The sequence below is a fragment of the Salvelinus namaycush genome, unplaced genomic scaffold, assembly GCF_016432855.1.
Source record: "Salvelinus namaycush isolate Seneca unplaced genomic scaffold, SaNama_1.0 Scaffold556, whole genome shotgun sequence".
Lineage (NCBI taxonomy): Eukaryota > Metazoa > Chordata > Actinopteri > Salmoniformes > Salmonidae > Salvelinus > Salvelinus namaycush.
Window position 1 is genome coordinate 136,798 of NW_024061260.1, and position 24,186 is coordinate 160,983.

At 42.8% G+C, this 24,186-nt stretch overlaps 1 protein-coding gene across 2 annotated transcripts; it reads left to right on the top strand.

Moving 5' to 3' along the window:
• Positions 1 to 1,032: 1,032 nt before the first annotated feature.
• Positions 1,033 to 22,733, top strand: LOC120041843 (ras-related protein Rab-28-like). 2 transcript variants are annotated; one of them, XM_038986710.1, is made up of 6 exons: positions 1,033 to 1,240; positions 6,574 to 6,670; positions 10,197 to 10,285; positions 12,170 to 12,299; positions 21,768 to 21,871; positions 22,075 to 22,724. In XM_038986710.1, the coding sequence occupies exons 1-6, from the start codon at positions 1,166 to 1,168 to the stop codon at positions 22,201 to 22,203; spliced, it is 624 nt and encodes a 207-aa protein (XP_038842638.1). In that variant the 5' UTR covers positions 1,033 to 1,165; the 3' UTR covers positions 22,204 to 22,724. The 2 variants fall into 2 exon arrangements, with proteins under 2 accessions (XP_038842638.1, XP_038842639.1); XM_038986711.1 differs by lacking the exons at positions 1,033 to 1,240; positions 6,574 to 6,670; positions 10,197 to 10,285 and adding exons at positions 11,275 to 11,331; positions 11,486 to 11,676 and having other exon boundaries at positions 22,075 to 22,733.
• The last annotated feature ends 1,453 nt before the right edge of the window (positions 22,734 to 24,186 follow it).

A 24,186-nucleotide genomic window follows, 5' to 3' on the forward strand; every position in this document is an offset into this window, starting at 1 on the left:
TCTGTGATCAGATTTGAACGGACTGCATGGAGAGGCTTCTTGGAGTTTCCGGAACACCCCTTGCCTGGTTCCACTCATATATATGATAGACAACAGTTTGTCTCCCTTGGCAACTCAAAACAGTGTTTTGACATTGGGCTCGTTATTGTCAATGGGAAGCAGCAACAGCATAATTTTCAACTTAAGTTTTAGGAATATGAATGGGACTTTCAACGTTCATTTCCAATAGTGTTCTAGCTACTTACCAAGGTAAAAACGGCTGAATTAGTACAAAAACATGATGTGATTGATTTATTTGGATGATTTACAAGAAATCATGAAAACAGGGTTGACTTGCCAATAATAAGGAAAGTCAATTGTGAGAATCCTATAGGATTCTATTGGAAAAATCACTCATTGTATAGGATTTTTTTTACTAGGGCTCGGGGTTGGAACATCCATTGCAGTGTGTAATGCAGCCTAGTTTTATTTACACCATCTCAGAAGCTATCTTAGAAATATAACTTTGCTCTGTGCTTCTCTGAGCATGCACTTCGTATCCTATAGCCTATAGGCTATGGATAATTTGAATGCTTTTTTTTTTGTACAGACCATCAATGCATGATGAATAGGCTAGGCTAAGATATGTAGAGCGTTTTCGAAGGTGTAGCTAGGCTACAGGTGCACATTAGGGTACATCATGTTTTGGAAGAACTTTATTTTTTAAGGAATGGTAAATACTTAAATGCCGAGCCTACATTTATTTATAGGAAAGAGCACCTCTCCACCTTTGACCTTGATTACCATAGCAACAGGGACGCGTCACCTATTGTCACTGATGTGACTGGTCAGGTCCTGTAGGACTTGTCCATTGTAAAGCAGTGTCATTATTAAAAATATATATTTTCAACCTCCTTTATTAGCTAACCTTGATGATAAAGCAAATATAAAAGCTGTAACATCAAATGTACAAGTATTTCCCGATAAAGTGTTTGTAAATAACAGGCTTACAAAATATAAATGGAACATGCCTGGCAACAGTAGTATCTGGTGAAATGGCGTCTGGTTACCTAGTGCTCGGTCTATTTTAGCTATCTGATATATAGCTAGCTATATTCAATAACCTTTGACTGAATAGAAGTGCATTTTCAGTAGAATAAATAACGTAATTGTTATATATTTCAAAATGTCTGACTCGGAAGAGGACAGTCAAGATAAGCAACTTAAAATTGTAGTCATCGGAGACGGCGCATCGGGGAAGGTGAGGGATTTTCAAGCTAAATGAGCTAGCAAGCTAACAGACTTGTTATTTTGAGTAGCGTTAATTTAGGCTAGCTAGCAACATAACTATGTAGCTAATTGGGTAAATTACTGTGCAGTAGGTAACTTCAGTTCAGAAGTATCTTACAGAATTTTCATACATAGCAGCGTGTGCTAGGCCAACGTTTTGGCTATGCTTGTTAGCTGCTTAGCTAGCTAGCTCTTCAGCCAGGTAGAAGGAAAAACATCACCTAGGTTTGTCAGACAGGCAATGTTTTTGTTGTCGCATAACTATAGCCAATGATAAAACTTTTTTGGTTAATGTTAGTTACCGTCTTAATTTTGCACAACAGGGGCAGAGTAATGTTAATAGCTAGCTCTGGTCCGGGTGGAAACGTTAACGTTAGCTAGCTAACGACATGGAATCAAATCCCAGTTACTGTCAATGATGAGAGCTACCAAGCTACTTTCCTCTGAATTGTCTAACAGTGTCAACATACGGGACAATTAAGCCTGTGGTGCGCAACATGTTGCCCGACCACAGACAGTGACAAGGGCCACGTTTGTAGAACGTCATCATTCATGAAGGAGACCGAAGAAGTCGCAGCCTAATCTGCCACATTTAGGGCTGATGAGTTCAGTAGGCTAATATTTTGCTCTGATAGAATCTATAGGCTATGTGTTCAAAAATGTTTGAGCAGCTGAGTGCATCAACATGCCTAAACTAGGTTGGTTCATAAATGTATCCAGGGGTGAAAGTAGGAATTGATTTATTCCTGGTACAGGACTGCCTATATATCACGTTTTTGATGGGCATAATCCTAGAATTACGAATAGAATCCCTATTAATTCAATATGATCTCTGTGGGCCTAGTCGTAATGTACTACCTTTTATTGTGGCATAAACACAACCAGTCATGATGTTTTCATCTGATTGTCAAACAATCACTTCAAAGGATATGTTCCTCCACTCGCAACATACAGTATTTCCAGCCTCTCATGGAAAGAGACACAACACCAAAAAGTGTATTGACATTTGCCCAACTGTCATTAGGCAAGAATTTATGCACCCACTGCTGTCCTCACGTGTCTCGATGTAGCCCACTCATCTCTGCTTTGGCAAAATGTCGAATCGCATAACATTTTGGAGCGTAGGCTATACCACCCGTTTTCAAATTCATTCGCTAATATTTTATGCCTCTGACATGCGATAATGATAAGTGGTAATAGCCTACAGTTTTCTGGACATTTGGTTTTCATTATTGTGATAGGCTCATGTTTTACCGGTACGTACCCCCCCCCCCCCACTGTTTATTTTGCCGGGACGCCGGACTGCCTTATTGTCATCCCTGAATACATCTCAAAATATATGCTCCAATCTTCAATTCAGAATTGTTCAGAGGGGGATTTCCAAGGTGATCACCAGATCCATAAACTGCTTCGAAGATGGCATATTGGATTTAAATCTGTCATGAATCCTGTTAATCGTACCTGACCCTTAATCCAGGTTACATGTGCTGTTGGAGAGATTTTCTGGAGAGCTTTGGACCGTAGTACTCTGGTTGTCTAATGTTACTTTGTTAGCCACTGATTACAGGTAGGCCACACAGGTGTGTGTGTACTACACAATAATTAAGTTGCTGTATTGCCTAGTACAAGGTGTTCTAACTACATATAATGTTTAAAGCCTCTTTTCACATAATCAATGTTGTAGGTCTAAGTTACAGGGAAATAATATGGGCCTATGCCATTTACTCACGCAGGCATAACATTCAATGTATATAAAATTGTGCCTGGAACGTAAAGCTTGATTGTTGAGTAGGCAAAAAAGTGTAGACTATATCTTCAAGCGAACCCTTCCTTGCTATATTCAGAAGTGAATGTTCTCATTTGACTCCCTGCTGCACAAGCTGTGCTTTAACATGATGGCTGTGATCTTGCAGTAATGACAATTTCCTTCATATGAACCAGCAGGGGACAAGTCTCAGTCTGCCGAAATGGGATTGATCTCGTTCCAGATTGCACACACCTAAGACTCAAATGGCGTTTATGGATTTCTTAGGCTTACACTGAAAGCTTATCATTATTTTCTTCTATTACATTTGGAATTGAACCAACTGTGGTAGAAGTTTAGTGGGAAGAGGCATGGAGAGTTCTGCAGTGATAAAATGTTCAGGCGGCATCTGAATTGTTGTTGGGCTACTTTCTTACTGTCAACACCGAGGCCAGTAATAAAACAAGTTACCATTATGGACACATTTTCTTTAAAACAAAAACTAGAAACTCAAACCTCACCTAAAACTTTTAACATTCTATGCATAGGCTTTAGACCCAGCCTAGACTGTTTTAAACTGTACATATTTGAGTCTTTCTTTCATTCATTCTCTTGGTAGATATAGGCCTACATTTTCCAGACCTAGGCTCTATAGCCTACTTTGCAGAATAGCCTGAATGCAAATGTTCAGATTTATTTGAAGATACATTTTCATTTATCGGCAAATGTTTCATGAGACTGCTTGGTCTGCATGGTCATGATGCAGGTAACACAAATGTACCAACATTTCTCGTTGTCACAGCACAGACTGTTTGCAGCAAAGAGGTTGTCGTGGCAGCTGCGATGTTTCCTCTTCACTGCATCTCTGAATCCTCAAATTATTTGAGTGTGAATATACTGCATTGATTTTAAGTGCGTTTTGGCTTCACGGAACGTCTTTCTAGCTTCACTAGGAAGACGTTCCTCCCCCTCAAAGAGAAACAAAATAAATAGAGCACTACATGTAGTTCTGCTGCTGGATGCGTCATGTGTCTGCAGACTATTCGCCCATTGCACACGATAACGCGTTATGTAGTTTAGTCACCCAACCAACATACACTGCTCAAAAAAATAAAGGGAACACTAAAATAACACATCCTAGATCTGAATGAATGAAATATTCTTATTAAATACTTTTTTCTTTACATAGTTGAATGTGCTGACAACAAAATCACACAAATTATCAATGAAAATCAAATTTATCAACCCATGGGAGGTCTGGATTTGGAGTCACACTCAAAATTAAAGTGGAAAACCACACTACAGGCTGATCCAACTTTGATGTAATGTCCTTAAAACAAGTCAAAATGAGGCTCAGTAGTGTGTGTGGCCTCCACGTGCCTGTATGACCTCCCTACAACGCCTGGGCATGCTCCTGATGAGGTGGCGGATGGTCTCCTGAGGGATCTCCTCCCAGACCTGGACTAAAGCATCCGCCAACTCCTGGACAGTCTGTGGTGCAACGTGGCGTTGGTGGATGGAGCGAGACATGATGTCCCAGATGTGCTCAATTGGATTCAGGTCTGGGGAACGGGCGGGCCAGTCCATAGCATCAATGCCTTCCTCTTGCAGGAACTGCTGGCACACTCCAGCCACATGAGGTCTAGCATTGTCTTGCATTAGGAGGAACCCAGGGCCAACCGCACCAGCATATGGTCTCACAAGAGGTCTGAGGATCTCATCTCGGTACCTAATGGCAGTCAGGCTACCTCTGGCGAGCACATGGAGGGCTTTGCGGCCCCCCAAAGAAATGCCACCCCACACCATGACTGATTTCTGTAACTCCAAGTCAAACCGGTCATGCTGGAGGATGTTGCAGGCAGCAGAACGTTCTCCACGGCGTCTCCAGACTCTGTCACGTCTGTCACATGTGCTCAGTGTGAACCTGCTTTCATCTGTGAAGAGCACAGGGCGCCAGTGGCGAATTTGCCAATCTTGGTGTTCTCTGGAAAATGCCAAATGTCCTGCACGGTGTTGGGCTGTAAGCACAACCCCCACCTGTGGACGTCGGGCCCTCATACCACCCTTATGGAGTCTGTTTCTGACCGTTTGAGCAGACACATGCACATTTGTGGCCTGCTGGAGGTCATTTTGCAGGGCTCTGGCAGTGCTCCTCCTTGCACAAAGGCGGAGGTAGCGGTCCTGCTGCTGGGTTGTTGCCCTCCTACGGCCTCCTCCACGTCTCCTGATGTACTGGCCTGTCTCCTGGTAGCGCCTCCATGCTCTGGACACTACGCTGACAGACACAGCAAACCTTCTTGCCACAGCTCGCATTGATGTGCCATCCTGGATGAGCTGCACTACCTGAGCCACTTGTGTGGGTTGTAGACTCCGTCTCATGCTAGAGTGAAAGCACCGCCAGCATTCAAAAGTGACCAAAACATCAGCCAGGAAGCATAGGAACTGAGAAGTGGTCTGTGGTCATCACCTGCAGAACTACTCCTTTATTGGGGGTGTCTTGCTAATTGCCTATAATTTCCACCTTTTGTCTATTCCATTTGCACAACAGCATGTGAAATGTATTGTCAATCAGTGTTGCTTCCTAAGTGGACAGTTTGATTTCACAGAAGTGTGATTGACTTGGAGTTACATTGTGTTGTTTAAGTGTTCCCTTTATTTTTTTGAGCAGTGTATATTTAGGCTATAGCAAAGGGTTTAAATACTTCAGATTAAAATTTTTAATGAATTTATAAATGGTTTGAAGAACGTAATTCCACTTTGACATTATGGGGTATTGTGTGGTAAAAATGGGACATTTTATATTCAGGCTGTAACACAACAATTTGTGGAGTGAATAGTGTCTGAAGGTGCTCTAGGTAGATAGCAGGTTTAATTCCCCTGTGTGTTCCCTTTTGGTGTGTTCCGTATGGCGTTTCGTCTTTTATTTTTGACGTATTGCGGTAAATGGTGGTAGATTGTCACATATTGAATGCTCTGTGAATGTAAAGAAACAATTCATAAGAGGACGAAGATTATAGAACCTTTTTAGTGATATTCAAATAGTAAATACAATGGAAGCGCCACTGTTTCAATTTTCCTCCATGTTTATGTCAGCACATTGCTCTAAAGATAGCTAATCCATCAAAATGAATTAAACATGGCATGTCAAGTCTGTTTTATGTGAATCACATTGTTTTCAGACGAGCATAACGAACACACTTAAGTGACATGGAGTTTTGGATTTCTTGTGGCGATTAGAGGCTGTAGTTAAGATGCATCCCGTGTCTACCCAAAACACCTGTTTTTATTTGTTACAGTTGGGCTTTGTCAGTTTTCAAGACAGCAGAGGTAATTGCTTTAGCTCGTCTCATACTAATTACAATGGCTCGGATAAACGTCATCCCAAAACGGTTATCTTTAAAAAAAAAATGTATTGAGTAAAGTCATAGGCCCACGTTATTTGCAGTTATGGAATAGGCCTAGTTGTCATACAGAACAACACTCCAACACTCGAGCTTGATCATAAGGCTTGAATTCAATGAAGTTAGTCATTCGCTTAGCGTGATTTCTCTCTGTTTCAGACGTCACTCGCCACCAGGTTTGCCCAGGAGGCCTTTGGGAAACAATACAAACAAACCATTGGCCTTGATTTCTTTCTGAAGAGAATAACTCTGCCAGGTAAGACCCCTTCGTCCTCTAGGATTGCCGGCCTGCTCTGTACCACACCACAGACACAGGCATACATTTGCACATGCATATGCACACACGCGGTAACACGCGCGCACAAACTGAACTCTACCTGTTATAGGCACACTGATCAAATCAAAGTTCATTTGTCACGTGCGCCGTGCGCAGTGAAATGCTTACTTGCAGGCTCTAACTAATAGTGCAAAAAAGGTATTAGGTAAACAATAGGTAGGTAAAGAAAAAACAACAGTAAAAAGATAGGCTATATACAGTAGTGAGGCTATAAAAGTAGCGAGGCTACATACAAACACTGGTTAGTCAGGCTGATTGAGGTAGTATGTACATGTAGATATGGTTAAAGTGACTATGCATATATGATGAGCAGAGAGTAGCAGTAGCGTAAAAGAAGGGTTGACGGGTGGTGGGTGGCGAGACACAATGCAGATAGCCCGGTTAGCCAATGTGCGGGAGCACTGGTTGGTCGGCCCAATTGAGGTAGTATGTACATGAATGTATAGTTAAAGTGACTATGCATATATGATTAACAGAGAGTAGCAGCAGCGTAAAAAGGGGTTGGGGGGGCACACAATGCAAATAGTCCGGGTAGCCATTTGATTACCTGTTCAGGAGTCTTATGGCTTGGGGGTAAAAACTGTTGAGAAGCCTTTTTGTCCTAGACTTGGCACTCCGGTACCGCTTGCCATGCGGTAGTAGAGAGAACAGTCTATGGCTGGGGTGGCTGGGGTCTTTGACAATTTTTAGGGCCTTCCTCTGACACCGCCTGGTGTAGAGGTCCTGGATGGCAGGCAGCTTAGCCCCAGTGATGTACTGGGCCGTACGCACTACCCTCTGTAGTGCCTTGCGGTCAGAGGCCGAGCAATTGCTATACAAGGCAGTGATGCAACAAGTCAGGATGCTCTCGATGTTGCAGCTGTAGAACCTTTTGAGGATCTCAGGACGCATGCCAAATCTTTTTAGTTTCCTGAGGTGGAATAGGCTTTGTCGTGCCCTCTTCACGACTGTCTTGGTGTGTTTGGACCATTCTAGTTTGTTGTTGATGTGGACACCAAGGAACTTGAATCTCTCAACCTGCTCCACTACAGCCCCGTCGATGAGAATGGGGGTGCGCTCGGTCCTCCTTTTCCTGTAGTCCACAATCATCTCCTTAATCTTGGTTACATTGAGGGATAGGTTGTTATTCTGGCACCACCCGGCCAGGTCTCTGACCTCCTCCCTATTGGCTGTCTCGTCATTGTCGATGATCAGGCCTACCACTGTTGTGTCGTCTGCAAACTTAATGATGTTGTTGGAGTCGTGCCTGGCCATGCAGTCGTGGGTGAACAGGGAGTACAAGAGGACTAAGCACGCACCCCTGAGGGGCCCCAGTGATGAAGATCAGCGAGGCAGATGTGTTGCTTCTACCCCCAAGCCATTAGACTGCTGAACAACTAATCAAATGGCCACCCGGACTATTTACACTGATCTTCGTTCTGCACCACATAAAACATTCATGTTCTTATTTGTTTACTTTCAAACCCACGGAAATAAAGCCTGTGGTCTGTGTCCTCCTGGATGTGTAAAATAACAATTTGACTAATGCTATATTTAGACTAAAGCTCTCCGATTTCACTTCCTACCATATGAAATTGGGAGTTTCACCATTTTGAATAGCATATTTAAAACGGTGCCAATGTATCCTTGAGACTGCGAAAGTCTGCAAAGTAGCTCCAATCTTTTAATGACTAATAAAATAAATATGATAACTTGAAAGTATTACATTCAGTCCTAGTTTCAGTTGGTAATAGTAGGAGAAAGAAAACAATGTTTTAGTAGAGATGATTAACACCTTCGTGGATCTTGGGAAGCGCAAGGCTTCAATGAGAAATCACACAAATAACGCCAATCTTGTGATTTCGGTAAAACTAGTTGAACCATTACGACACGGCAAGATGGGGCTTATTCCGTAATCCATCTGCGTTAATATCGTGGATATAATAATAGTAAACGTTGGTTCTACACCAGAGTTGTTAAATGGAACATTTTCTGGGGGATTGGGTTGGGTGTACGGTTTGGGTGGTCCTTCTGAGCTTCGTTAGGAGCCCGCCTTCGACTGGGTGTATTGTGTGGGTTTATGGGGCTTTCTGGGTCTCTCCAAGATGGGGTAGGTGGGAGTATAGCTGGCGCTGGCCCCTCTCACCGTGAAGGCTCGGCTTGTCAACTTAATGTACATTTTACAATGCCGGGAATGATAATGCGAGGCCGATTTAGCACACACAACAGCCTCCTCTGTGTGCTTTTTATAACAATACCTCTTCCAGATGTCTCGTCTGTTAAACTGGTGGGGGGAGTGATTGACCTGTGATGGAAAATAACTTTAATAATTTTAGCTAGTCTTGTCAATTCGAATCTTAGTGAAGATCATGCAAATTCTCAATGTTCGCTTTTGAAGCAAAATCTAAAATGGGCATTCATACTTATCAAAATGGTAATGTTTTAAGTGTGTATTTATTGGGTTCCACTGAACTGCGCTAGCAAAGAATTCTAAGATCACAAATGGCCATTAACTCACCACATAAGCAGGAATACTTTGGGTCTGTCGAGTCAGCTTGAGTCTTTGAAACACACACACAGTTTATGTCCGAGTGCAGAGGATGGGTAGAGATGGCTAGCATACTGTAACACCAAGGGCAGTTATTCATTGCACTCTTCAATGTAGCTTTACATTGACACTGTATAGTCTAGATGTAGTCACTGAACACTTGTGCTTCCTTCCTCTGTGAAACGGGGACCTGTGTGGTGGGACTCGGCTCGTCCAGCCGTGTCCATACTGTATGCTCAGCTCGCCATCAGCGCTCTAGGCGAAGGAAGGGCCCTTATCACAACTCCTCACTGTCTGGTCCTGCCCTCCTTCTTTTCTCAACCACCGCTTTCATTTTCCAGAGGAAGAAAATATTGATTTGGTTTTGTACCCTGTCTCTCGCTCTTTCCCACTCCCTACCTCCCTCCTAAATAATTTGGGACAGGAGTATTCTTTTGCTTCTTATTTTGTGTTTAGTTATCAGTCATTTTTCTCAACCCCATAAATATTTATCCTCAGTCTCCTTGACTTGGGAGCATCAACCTCATCACTGTGCACTTTCATCACCATGTCAACATATTTCATCTGTAGCATATTAAACTGCATGGTTTCCCGAGTCGTAGTGGGAAGATCACACACCATATCCTCATATGACTCTAAATTTACTTCAATATGATGGTTATTATATCAATATTTGCACATAAAGGTGTTTCCACCGCCGTTTATCGCATAGTTAATTTGACCGACACACAAAGATCCCACCATGTCGAATGAACAAATTTGTCTGCATTTATAAAATTGCACCAAAACTTCCTGTTTCTATCACAGCTGTTGGGATTATTTTGTATACTCTCTTAAAAACTGTGGATGGAAACGTTGTTAACAAAGTCCTTTTCATATTTTACTGATTTTAAGTTTCTCAATTTTCTCTTCCCTCAGGCAACTTGAATGTTACTTTGCAAGTGTGGGATATTGGAGGTCAATCGATCGGAGGGAAAATGCTGGATAAATATGTCTACGGGGCTCAGGTACGATCTCACACACACACACACACACACACACACTTTTTTGTTTTATTATCCTTGCGGGGACCAACAATTGTTTCCCATTCAAAATCCTATTTCCCTTAACCCTAAACCTAACCCCTAAGCCACAAATAGCCTTTTTCCTTGTGGGGACCGGTGAAATGTCCCCACTTGTCAGATTTCTCCTTGCTTTACTAACCTTGTGATGACTTCTGGTCCCCACAAGGATAGTAAAAACCAAAAGAACACACTCAATAAACGCCAAGGTGGTCTGTCGTTCTTCACGTTAGAGCTAATTTACATTGTAATAGGGGTTTTCCCTATTAGGCTTTTGGGTAATTAATACGCCTTTATGATCATTAGTGCAGCAGGACCCTGCACAGACTGCAGTCACGTTTTACTACTTAGCTGGCCATACAGACTACCTTATGTATAGTATGACGGGTTATTGCAGTGTCAACGAGAACCTCTTTCTATTCACGTTAATTAGTACATTTACACTTATTTTGTTCAAAAAGAATGAAATTAGAGTGAGAAAGAGCAAGGTATTTCTCACTCTAATTTCATTCTTTTTGAACAAAATAAGTGTAAATGTACTAATTAACGTGAATAGAAAGAGGTTCTCGTTGACACTGCAATAACACGTGGGTGGGAGTATTTTATGTGTGCATTTGCCGCACTCCGCTAGGCAACATCCTTAAGTGGTTGTTGCTATATGGGGCATGTAGAGCATGAGACAGAGACACCACTGGAGGCTACTGTAGTACCTCCTCAGACACCCCGCTCACTCACACAAAAACAAGGTGTAGTTCATAGAATACTTTGGTATCTCACAAGTTCTTTATGGGCCTTTCACGACCATTGTTTGACGCGCCTCGGGCGATACCAAATCGTATAGACATTTGGTAGAGCCGCACTGTAATTGTAACTGACGCAAACTGTCGTCACCGGCCTTCTGTGTTGTGACATTGCGTGTGTCCTGTGCCAGACACGTCCTGAATGAAAAAAAGAGCTGCATTCTGTTTCATGAGGACGCAATCAAAGTCGAGGTATAGTCTATTTTATTTTGGCTCCTTTTCATATTCTATAGTCTTTTGGATTTGGTAAAGAACAGACTTATGACACAGTTTTGGCACTTAAGGCTTTTGTTTTAAACATGTACACTGAAGTGTTTCATTTTTGTTTACATAAAAAATGGTACAGCAGCCAGCTTCAACGGCCTGGTTATTCCGAAGGACACCTTTTTGTGCTTTGCCATGTGTAAAACCGGAAGTAGTCACCTGACAATACCTTTTTGGATACGACAAATGGAGAGCGGTGAGGCTTGTCTGTTTACTCCCACACCGGTTGCGCTTTTCTACTCAACTGCTTCCGGCTTTGAACTTATGCTGACAGTAAGTATTTCTACTCAACTGCTTCCGGCTTTGAACTTATGCTGACAGTACTGACACTAAGTATTTCGAAGAAGGGAGGGTGATGAGACCTAATTCGTAACCACTTTTACCACCCTCTTTTATTTGTTTTAAAGCCCAGACACCTGTTATGACACAGAGATAACCAACCTCACCCCCATCCTGTTTGGCTGGGTGGACCGATTCTAGTGTAGGCGTAGTGGCTCGGCTGTATGTTCCTCTGCATCTATTAACAGCGACATAGGTCGTCTTTAATCTCAGGCTAACTCCAAGAGAGCGAGGAGCTGCCAACTCCTTGGGGACTGTGTGGTAGAGGAGGAATTGACTTCTCTCAGACACTCGTGCCACCTACTGCTCACTTTCCCACATTTGACCTCTCTGGCATGTTTGTTCTCATCTGATGTCAAATTGAATTCATTTTGGAATGTTGTGATTAGGCTACACCATTTAGATTTTCCATGGTATTGTTTTTCAGGGTGTTCTTCTAGTGTACGACATTACAAACTACCAGAGCTTTGAGAATCTGGAGGACTGGTACGGCATGGTCAAGAAGGCCAATGAAGAGTCAGACGTCCAGCCTGTGGTCTCACTGGTGGGAAACAAAAGTCGGTATTTAAAACATCTTTCTCACACACACACCCACACACACACACGTTCTATTCCTTTCTTCTGCTCATAGGCCACACTCTTATGAGGCTAAAGCAGACGAGCAACCATAGTGTATAAACGCAGAGAGCTGTGAAGAGAATGCCGTTTACAATGCAGTAAAGATAAATCACCAGTTTCTCTGCCGGCGAAATGTTTTATTCACGCTTTTATACACTGCACGCGTTTGTAGTACAGCACAACCATATGACTGGATCCAGCTCTATTTTGCGAGCCACTGGAAATTGATTTGTCTATTGGGGCTGTTGATTATTCACTTCCCGTTATGTCTCCACTCCTCTGCACTTTGTGGTGTGTAAGATAGCTCGGTGAGGAAAAATGTACTTATTATGACTAGAAAACGACAGAGAATCGGCCCTTCTCTATCGGCTTTGCATATAGACCCTTTACATGGCAAAACTGCTGCTATGTCAAACACCACTCACCATCTGAGCCATGAGCACTGCACAATGCCGAGGAATGTCTCGCTAGGAAAATCAGCGGCAGGCTATCTTTTTCTTCAACCGAAAGGTGCAGTATTGAGAAATGGATGAATTGACACAGTGACCAAAATCAAACTCCTGTTGCAATTTTTTGTTTGTTTTTGTTCATTCACTATTAATAAGGCTTGTGTCAGGACATGCGATAAGCAAGTTAGCTAGCTATGTGACCAGCAAAGATTATGATAACTAGCTAACCCTTTCATCTGTGGTGTTAGCTAGCTAGCTATAATAGCCACTATGCTAGCTATAATAGCCACTATGCTAGCTATAATAGCCACTATGCTATGCTAGCTATAATAGCCACTATGCTATGCTAGCTATAATAGCCACTATGCTAGCTAGCTGGCTAGGTAATAGTACAGCTAATGTATCAGATAGGAGCCAAAGTAGCTAGCTAATAGTGATGGGCATTCCGGCTCTTTTCAGTGAGCCAGCTCGTTCGGGTCAGCTCACAAAAAAGAGCCGGCTCTTTTTTTCTTAAACAGTTTGCAATAGTTTGACTATGATTGGTGTTAAATACATTGGGGTTAAGGTAGAATTGTTTTAAAAAATGCATTGGTTTGTTATGAAAAATAATGTTTATATACATTAAAAAGTTTTAAATGCAAATGTTTAATAGCAAAGTGCATATAAATCTAACAATTCAAAACGAATGCAATCTGAACAACATAATAATAGAATATTGCACCATATCAAAGAAAAATAAATAACAATGTGCAAAACTGCAGCATCCCACTTAAAACACTAAACTGGTTCCTCTTTTCTCTCTCTTCTTTATTGCCATGTTATAACCAGCAACACACAGCAAAACGCTGACCATATTCTGCTTTTGAGAGATTTGCATTCAGAAATGCAAGCTGCCTCACTTTCGAGGGGCTGATGTGGTTTCTTCTCAGTAATTATTTGTCTCGTTTTCGAAAAGACCCTCTCAGAGGGAACGGATGTGGCCACTATGCAGAGTCTCCCTGTCATGACTTTAGTAAGCCGTGGGTAGACAGAGGCCTTGTTCTTCCACCAGCTCAGAGGATCTGCAGATCCTGGGGCTCCTCCAAATAGGATCGGACCTCCATTATGGCATCTGCTGAGGGATTCCTTCGTGCTGCATCCCCAGTTGCTCTCTCGTCAAACAGCATCCAAACAGCAGGCGTTTGTGGCACTACTGCTGGTGCTTCTGCTCCATCTGATCCCTCTTCTTCCTGTTGCCCTGGTGCCTGAGCCAGCTGACTGCTGGGGCTGTCCCTCCCTGCTGCTGAGATTATTATTTGAAGAGCCTCATCAATCGCTCTGGCATCACAGAAGGGTAACTTCTTAAACCTTGTGTCAAATGCAGCGGTTTCTGATGGCACGTGATTATATTCCACTCTGTGGAACTTTTTGTCCATTGATGAACATAGGGTGTCCATCAACTCTGTCACATGTCCTGTGGTTACATTTGCTTCTCTCTGGTGGCTGGCTGTGATTCGCTGCAGACCCTTACACAGGTGAATCATTTTTGAGGCTGTCACATAGCTGAAAAGAGAGAACAGAACAGGTTCATGTTTTGTCTACTGATACTACATTCTCATCTACTGCTCATATATATATATATATATATATAAGGATGTAGTAATAACTGCTTACTGTATCTCTCCACTGATCTCCACAGTGACCTGCTCAAAAGGTTCCAGGACTCTGCACACCACCTATTCCTCTTGGGTCAGAGCATCAACAGGTGCATTGACAATGGCCAGGGTAGAGATGATGGCATCCTTTGACTCAAGAAACCACTTCAACATATAAAATGTTGAATTCCACCTTGTAGTGCAGTCTTGTTTAGGCCTCAGCTCAGGCATCCTCATCTGGCGTTGTGTAGACTTGAGTTTTTCAGCACCTATTGTGCTCCTGTGGAAGTATTCCACAGCTGCTTTCACTTTGTTCACAGTGGCTTCATCACCTTCAGAGCATCTCTTACAATCAGGTTGATTGTGTGCGCAAGACATGGATGATGGGCCCATTTTAACATTTTCATGACTTTGGTTATGTTCGCTGCATTGTCGCTAACACAACAGACCACTTTTCCATCTACTTGCCACTCTCAACAGTTCCTCTGCCAAGTTCTCTGAGGTGTGTCTGTCGCTGAACTGAAAGCAGTCCAGAAGACAGCTAGACATCAAAAAATCGTCAAGGAAGTGACATGTAACCGACATGTAAAAAGTGGTTACATGCTGACCAGACCGGACATGTCGCGTGCGCGAGCGTCGCAAAATAAATGTAGAAATCCATGTTATTCAATTATTGCACCCACACTGCTCGTCTGCGACGCCAAGGGCTAAAATAGAACTCATTCCTATTTCTGACGCAGATCGCGCTGCAAGTCCTGCCTCTCCCATCTCCTCATTGGTTTATAGAAGCAGGTACCCACGTGCCATCTCCTCATTGGTTATACCCACGAACTGTTTTGCCGGTAGTCGTGGTAATACACTGCTCAAAAAAATAAAGGGAACACTAAAATAACACATCCTAGATCTGAATGAATGAAATATTCTTATTAAATACTTTTTTCTTTACATAGTTGAATGTGCTGACAACAAAATCACACAAATTATCAATGGAAATCAAATTTATCAACCCATGGAGGTCTGGATTTGGAGTCACACTCAAAATTAAAGTGGAAAACCACACTACAGGCTGATCCAACTTTGATGTAATGTCCTTAAAACAAGTCAAAATGAGGCTCAGTAGTGTGTGTGGCCTCCACGTGCCTGTATGACCTCCCTACAACGCCTGGGCATGCTCCTGATGAGGTGGCGGATGGTCTCCTGAGGGATCTCCTCCCAGACCTGGACTAAAGCATCCGCCAACTCCTGGACAGTCTGTGGTGCAACGTGGCGTTGGTGGATGGAGCGAGACATGATGTCCCAGATGTGCTCAATTGGATTCAGGTCTGGGGAACGGGCGGGCCAGTCCATAGCATCAATGCCTTCCTCTTGCAGGAACTGCTGACACACTCCAGCCACATGAGGTCTAGCATTGTCTTGCATTAGGAGGAACCCAGGGCCAACCGCACCAGCATAAGGTCTCACAAGGGGTCTGAGGATCTCATCTCGGTACCTAATGGCAGTCAGGCTACCTCTGGCGAGCACATGGAGGGCTTTGCGGCCCCCCAAAGAAATGCCACCCCACACCATGACTGACCCACCGCCAAACCGGTCATGCTGGAGGATGTTGCAGGCAGCAGAACGTTCTCCACGGCGTCTCCAGACTCTGTCACGTCTGTCACGTGCTCAGTGTGAACCTGCTTTCATCTGTGAAGAGCACAGGGCGCCAGTGGCGAATTTGCCAATCTTGGTGTTCTCTGGCAAATGCCAAACGTCCTGCACGGTGTTGGGCTGTAAGCACAACCCCCACCTGTGGACGTCGGGCCCTCATACCACCCTCATGGAGTCTGTTTCTGACCGTTTGAGCAGACACATGCACATTTGTGGCCTGCTGGAGGTAATTTTGCAGGGCTCTGGCAGTGCTCCTCCTGCTCCTTCTTGCACAAAGGCGGAGGTAGCGGTCCTGCTGCTGGGTTGTTGCCCTCCTACGGCCTCCTCCACGTCTCCTGATGTACTGGCCTGTCTCCTGGTAGCGCCTCCATGCTCTGGACACTACGCTGACAGACACAGCAAACCTTCTTGCCACAGCTCGCATTGATGTGCCATCCTGGATGTGCTGCACTACCTGAGAACTACTCCTTTATTGGGGGTGTCTTGCTAATTGCCTATAATTTCCACCTGTTGTCTATTCCATTTGCACAACAGCATGTGAAATGTGTTGTCAATCAGTGTTGCTTCCTAAGTGGACAGTTTGATTTCAAAGAAGTGTGATTGACTTGGAGTTACATTGTGTTGTTTAAGTGTTCCCTTTATTTTTTTGAGCAGTGTACAATGAAAGTTTAGATGCAATCACCATATAATTTAAACGATGAAAAAGCCTGGAAGGAGGAGAGATGACTAGAAACTATTCGGTTGGCCGTTTTATGTGTGGATTAATTGTCGGAGTAGAGGTCCTTGTGCATCTCAGGTAAAATAACAACTCAATGTTTATATCCCAGGACAAATTAACGTTAGCTAGCAAGTGTAAGCTAACTAGCTAAATTGCCATACATGTTTAATGCTTTTTGACCTGTCCCCAAATGAATGTCATTGGTTCAGAGTTTGTTTTGATATTTTAACCTGCGTGTCGTCATCGCGTTTGGTATGGGGGGGGCAAAATACATGTATGCACGATAGCGCACGCGCGCAGCCAGTTTGGGCTCCTTGTTACCCTTGATGTTCAGCAGTCAGTGGTAAGTAAAACCTCTGTCCTCCACGATCGAAAATGGCTGGAAATCGGTGGCAATCATTTTAGCCAATGCAATATCAATTTGGCCTTGATTTGCTACAGACATAGACTTTGGTATAAACTGGTCCATAGAAGACTGCGTTGCTGTGGGTACAGAGTAGGCCTACTTGACTGAGTGGATACATCTCCACGTGTGGAGGTGCTGGCTCCACCACTATCACTAGCAGGCCCGCTAGTTTCTCGAAGCTCCGCTACAGCTAGCTTCACAGTTGGGTGCACAGTTCACATATGCCGGTGTAGGTTGTGCGTAGAACCAGCTTTATGAGATTTTGTTTTGGCAAATTCTACACTGTGCTCTAACATTGTCTACATTATTAAAATGCTACTGTGCTTCCGACTCATTTTCCAGTTGTTTTCACACCTTTTGGCAAACACCACATGTGTTTGCTTATTTTTTAAACAAAAAACAAAACAAATTGTAGACCTCAAGTTTGGTTCATCCTTGGGAGCAAGGACAAACAATGTACAAATAGTACGCAAGTATAAACACCATGGGACCACGCAGTCGCCAATACCGCTCAGGAAGGAGACGCGTTCTGACTCCTAGAGATGAACGTACTTTGATGCGAAAAGTGCAAATCAATCCCAGAATAACAGCAAAGGACCTTGTGAAGATGCTGGAGGAAAAAGGTACAAAAGTATCTATATCCACAGTAAAACAAGTCCCATATCGACATAACCTAAAAGGCCGCTCAGCAAGGAAGAAGCCACTGCTCCAAAACTGCCATAAAAAAGCCAGACTACGGTTTGCAACTGCACACGGGGAGAAATATCATACTTTTTGGAGAAATGTCCTCTGGTCTGAAGAAACAAAAATAGAACTGTTTGGCCATAATGACCATAGTTATGGTTGGAGGGAAAAGGGGGAGGCTTGCAAGCCGAAGAACAGCATCCCATCTGTGAAGCACGGCGGTGGCAGCATCATGTTGTGGGGGTGCTTTGCTGCAGGAGGGACTGGTGCACTTCACAAAATAGATGGCATCATGAGGGAGGATAATTATGTGGATATATTGAAGCAACATCTCAAGACATCAGTCAGGAAGTTAACTTCTTATGGCTGCAAGGCAAAGTGTTGAGTAGCCAGTGAAATCGTGCCCATTTCAAACGGCCTCCTACTCAAATCTTGCTCGTACAATATGAATATTATTATTCTTTTTGGATAGAAAACACTTTGTAGTTTCTAAAAGAGTTGGAATTATTTCTCTGAGTGAAACAGAAGTCCTTCTGCATCACTTTTCCTGACCAGGAAGTAAAATGTCAGAAATCGGTGCTCTTTTCAATTTGATCCCTATACATGGGCTTAACACTTAGGAGTCTGCTGACAATCTATACGCCTTCCTATTGGTGTAAAGAGGATGTCAGAGAAGAAATTTTTCTGCTCATCTTGTTCTGTGGTGGAAAAAAAACTATTTCTTTGTCCTGACCGTCCACTTCCGGTACTCTGGAGGAAGTGGGATGGACTTTTGTTTTGCCTTGGTAACGAACGGCTAACGTCTCCAGCTCGAATTTTTTTTGCTACATGTGACCATATCACCGTAATGTATGTTTTTTCAATATAGTTTAATCAGATTATTGAAACTTTATTCGGGAGTTTTGCCGTGTTCCGTCATCTGACTGTGTTTACGTTGGAGAAATTTATGCCACTACGCTAGTGCCAATGCTAATTGAAGAGGGACATATGCCATTCTGAATCGAAACAACGACTCATCTGGACAGAGTACACGTTCTTCAACATTCTGATGAAAGATCAGCAAAAGTAAGACCCATTTTATGATGTTATTTCATATATCTGTCGTGCATGTGAATTGGCCGTGGGCGCCCAATTATTTCGGTCTATTTTAGCTACGCTAATATAGCGATACATTTTGTTTGCGCTGTAAAACATTTAATAAATCGGAAATATTGTTTGGAATCACAATATGCCTGTCTTTCAATTGCTGCAGACTATGTATTTTTCAGAAATGTTTTATGGTGAGTAATTAGCTATTTGACGTTGGTGTCTGTAAATATTATGGCTGCTTTTGGTGCAATTTCGGCTTGTAGCTGAAATGTAAACTATGGTTTATACATGAAATATGCAAATTTTTCGAACAAAACATATGCTATACAATAAATATGTTATCAGACTGTCATCTGATGAATTTGTTTCTTGGTTAGTGGCTATTTATATCTTTATTTGGTCGAATTTGTGATAGCACCTGATGGAGTAAGAAACTGATGGAGTTAGAAAAAGTTGTGTCTTTTGCTAACGTGGTTAGCTAATAGATTTACATATTTTGTCTTCCCTGTAAAACATTTTAAAAATCGGACATGTTGGCTTGATTCACAAGATGTGCACCTTTCATCTGGTGTCTTGGACTTGTTAATGTGTGAAAGTTAAATATTTAAAAAAAAATAGATTTTGAATTTCGCGCCGTGCATTTTGAGCTGGATGTTGTCATAAGTGTACCGGTGTCGGGCTGCCCCCGTAAAAGGTTAAAGCTTGGTCTCCCAAATGGACAATGACCGCAAGCATACTTCCAAAGTTGTGGCAAAATGGCTTAAGGACAACAAAGTCAGGGTATTGGAGTGGCCATCACAAAGCCCTGACCTCAAACCTATAGAAAATTTGCGGGGAGATCTGAAAAAGCGTGTGCGAGCAAGGAGGCCTACAAACCTGACTGGTACACCTGAAAACTGAAAACTTTCCGACTGCATTGTATGTGATAAGGTCACACAGAGGGCCAGAGGTAATTACAGACACCTGTGACAATCTGAAGTAGCCAAAAGGGCCACTAGATGTGATAGATTACATAAAATGCCTTGAAAGATACCAACAAACTGGTAGTTTACTGGTAAAATTAGAACGTTTCCAGGAATATACCCTCCCTTTGCAACCTCATTTCCTCCGAAAGGACCTCAAAAGGAGAAAAATTACTTTACAAAAAGGTGCCTTAAAACCTTTACTTAATACCCATCCCGGATCCGGGATCCTCCTCATCAAAAAAGCTGACTAGCATAGCCTAGCCTAACGGGACAGGGATACCATATAATATAATTTTCATGAAATCACAAGTCCAATACAGCAAATGAAAGATAAACATCTTGTGAATCCAGCCATCATTTCCGATTTTTAAAATGTTTTACAGCGAAAACACTATGTATTTCTATTAGCTAACCACAATAGCCAAACACACAACCGCATATTTTCACCATGTTTCCACCGCATAGGTAGCTTTCACAAAACCGACAAAATAGAGATAAAATTAGTCACTAACCAAGAAACAACTTCATCAGATGACAGTTTTATTACATGTTATACAATACATTTATGTTTTGTTTGAAAATGTGCATATTTAGCGCTGCAATCGTGGTTATACATTGTGAATACGTAGCAACATTTTCGCCGGATTGTCCGGAGATATTTTGGACACTCACCTAATCTGACCAAAGAACTCATCATAAACTTTACATAAAAATACTTGTTGTATGGCAAATGAAAGATACACTGGTTCTTAATGCAACCGCTGTGTTAGATTTAAAAAAATAACTTTACCATAACATACAGCTTGCGTTATTGTGAGACAGCACTCACCAACACGGCGGAGAATAGGAGTCAATATTTTACACAGAAATACGAAATAACATCATATGTTTTCTTACTTTTGCTGAGCTTCCATCAGAATGTTGTACAAGGAGTCCTTGGTCCAGAATAAATCGTTGTTTGGTTTTAGAATGTCCCATTTCTTCTGTCGAATTCACGCCACAATGCTAGCCAAGGTTACTAACATTCCCATCCTCTCTTGACGCAAAGAACGGAAAACTCCAAAAGTCCCAATAAACGTTGAATAAACTGATAAAACTCGGTTGAAAAAACCTACTTTATGATGTTATTATCATATGTATCAAATAAAATCAGAGCCGGAAATATTCGCCGTGTAAACCGAACTCTTTTCAGAAGGCAATGTCGAGCTCCGCCTTGCGCCTTCGAAGACAAAGAAAATTCCAGACCTGTCACTCCAAAAGCTCTTGTTCGACCTCAGATCAAGCTAGACACCCCATTCCACCTTCCACTGCCTGTTGACATCTATAGGCATCTATAGGCCTGTAGATAAATATAAGGCAATTGAATAGGCAGGCCCTGAAACAGAGCCTCGTTTTCAGATTTTTCACTTCCTGTATGGAAGTTTGCTGCAAAATGAGTTCTGTTTTACTCGCAGATATAATTCAAACAGTTTTAGAAACTTGAGTGTTTTCTATCCAATAGTAATAATAATATGCATATTGTATGATCTAGAATAGAGTACGAGGCCGTTTAAATTGGGCACGATTTTTTCCAAAGTGAAAACAACGCCCCCCCTATTGACAAGAAGTTCTGAACGTGACGCAACAATTCAATGATGTTGCCAATTATCTATGTCAGGCAGACCCTGAGTGTATCTTGAGCTGGTGTAAACCTCATAATTTCTGTGCAAGTCCAGATATGAGGTTCACTCTGTCTGTGTACTGTGTAACCTTGTGTGAAGTCAATCTTGCTCTCTGTGTAATTTGCTGCCACATTACGCTGCATTTTCTCCACAGTTGACCTGGAGCATATGAGGACAGTGAAGGCTGACAAGCACCAGCGTTTCTGCCAAGACAACAGCCTCATCAGTCAGTTCGTATCAGCCAAGACTGGAGACTCAGTGAGTCAGTTTACCCAGTAAATTACATCAAATTGACACACACACACCAACAAAACAACAAAAAACGGCCACTGAAAAACTTTGCTGTGATGATGACTAACAAAATTGATGCGGTGCAATATTTATTTATTTGCGCACATTGCAAGCATATTCTGTATTCCTGCTCATCGCTCTTTCCTTTTGCCACCCTGCCTTCCCTTCAGGTGTTCCTGGCATTCCAGAGAGTGGCTGCAGAGATTCTGGGGGTGAAGCTCAACAAAGCAGAGATTGAGCAGTCCCAGGTGAGTCTTCATGAGACCTTTCTCTTGCGTTTCCCAGAGAGAATTATATAGCAGCCCCTCGAGTCATGTCGCCATTTTTTGGATGGTTTCTTATAACCACACGCCTGTACACAAGGTCAAACAGAGTGTGCCAGGTCACGAGTTCACCGCACACTGTCTAGGACTCTTGTTACTCCTGTGATGCTGTATCTGTGACTGACACGGTCCATCTGTAAATACAGCCATGTTGTTGAAGTTAGAGCCCAATAGTGCGTGAAGCGAGAGGTCAAGAGGTTGGCAGTGTAGGGTTGGAAGGTTTGGCTGCATCTCCTGATTTATTGTGTTTCTCTCCCGCCGATGTGAGCTGAACGGGGCTCGGCCTCTATCGACCAGCCAGACCAGGTGGCCCTGTCACTGGTGGCCGCGGTGGGATTACGCACGGCATCTCCCCCAGAGGCATTCATCCTGGCTGTGATATGACTGGCTGGTGCCGCGCTGGCTAGAGAGCGGCTGATGAGGCTGACTCTATGGGGAGGTCAGTACCCCCAGAGAAGGGAGAGCACCAAGGGAGCGAAGGCTAGGAGACGACTCTCAAACACACTTCTGCCCCTTCTGCTGTCAACAGACGGAGGCTAATAAATGTGTCCGTCTCCACTGCCCTCCGTCACCTCCCATGGAAGCTGCCTCAATAAACCCAAGTGCTTTAATCCAAGCTAAACAAGCTGGATGAGTGGTCTGATCTGTCAGTCAAGACGCCTATCACAGAAACATAATCTATGATGTCCATGTCTCGCTCCAGGAATGCATGTTCTCTGGGGATTTATTTTCTAGATAGGGTTGAAGTCGGAAGTTTACATACACTTAGGTTGGCGTCATTAAAACTCCTTTTTCAACCACTCCACAAATTTCTTGTCAACAAACTCTGACACAAGTCATTTTCCCAACAATTGTTAACAGACAGATTATTTCACTTATAATTCACTGTATCACAATTCCAGTGGGTCAGAAGTTTACATACACTAAGTTGACTGTACCTTTAAACAGCTTGGAAAATTCCAGAAAATGTCATGGCTTTAGAATTTTTACTAGGATTAAATGTCAGGAATTGTGAAAAACTGAGTTTAAATGTATTTGGCTGAGATGTATGTAAACTGCCGACTTCAACTGTAACATAAGTGGAGTGAAGACTGTCCCACTTCAGTGGTGTATGTTCATGTTCGATAGAGAATGGGTTCGGTTTGGGGTACGACTTTGAGGTCACAATAGTTGAAGGCCTCAACATTCACTGGATCAGCTGTCGGGTTTAGAGATCTGTACATGGGGGTTAGGGCCCCTGGCAAGATCTTATTGGCTGGGAGCCCACTCCGTCATTGCCCCCTGTCTGGAAGATCAGATACTGGGGCCGCTGATTACTCACAGGGTCCGACGCCAGGCATCGGCAGCTCGTTAATCAACCAACCAACCAGGGCCTGGGTTTCAACCACGATGTCTGGTCTTTGCTCCCCAATCCAGGTCTGAGTTCTGCGTTTGAACTAAGTTCAGAACCTGCCCTGTAACTGGTACTCAATATCCAGGGCCCGTATTCATAAAGCGTCCGAGTTTTGCCTTTTAGATCATAATGAATTTGACGGGAGGGAACTGATCCTAGATCTGAAACTTTTTTTTTAATACAAGCCCAGATGAGCTCAGTTGTAAGATCAGTTCTGACAGGGTTAGCTGTAAGATCCCTTTCACTCAGAGACATCAACAAGTCAAGAATAGGGAAAGGTGCTAGCTATACCTTTCCTCATTGAAGATGTAACGGTTGATTTTAAAACTTCACATGGTAAAATGTTAGTGGAAGAGGAGCCGAGGACGCACACACAAAAATGTGTGCAGACTAACGGCTTAAACTTAAAGAAAGTTTAAAAAAAGTCTCACTCACTACAATACTCCCAAATCTTTATTGAATGGATAAACCAATATTTGACACACACAATTCATATCTGCCTGGGAGTATTATAGAATAGGGAGTGTTCTTCATTTGTAAATGACAATGTTTCACAAATGTATTTT

Coding starts and splice junctions, on each gene's coding strand:
- LOC120041843 (XM_038986710.1), top strand. CDS start 1,166: ATGTCTGACTCGGAAGAGGACAGTCAAGATAAGCAACTTAAAATTGTA. Junction 10,286..12,169: donor AATATGTCTACGGGGCTCAG/GTACGATCTCAC, acceptor ATTGTTTTTCAG/GGTGTTCTTCTAGTGTACGA. Junction 21,872..22,074: donor CAGCCAAGACTGGAGACTCA/GTGAGTCAGTTT, acceptor CCTTCCCTTCAG/GTGTTCCTGGCATTCCAGAG.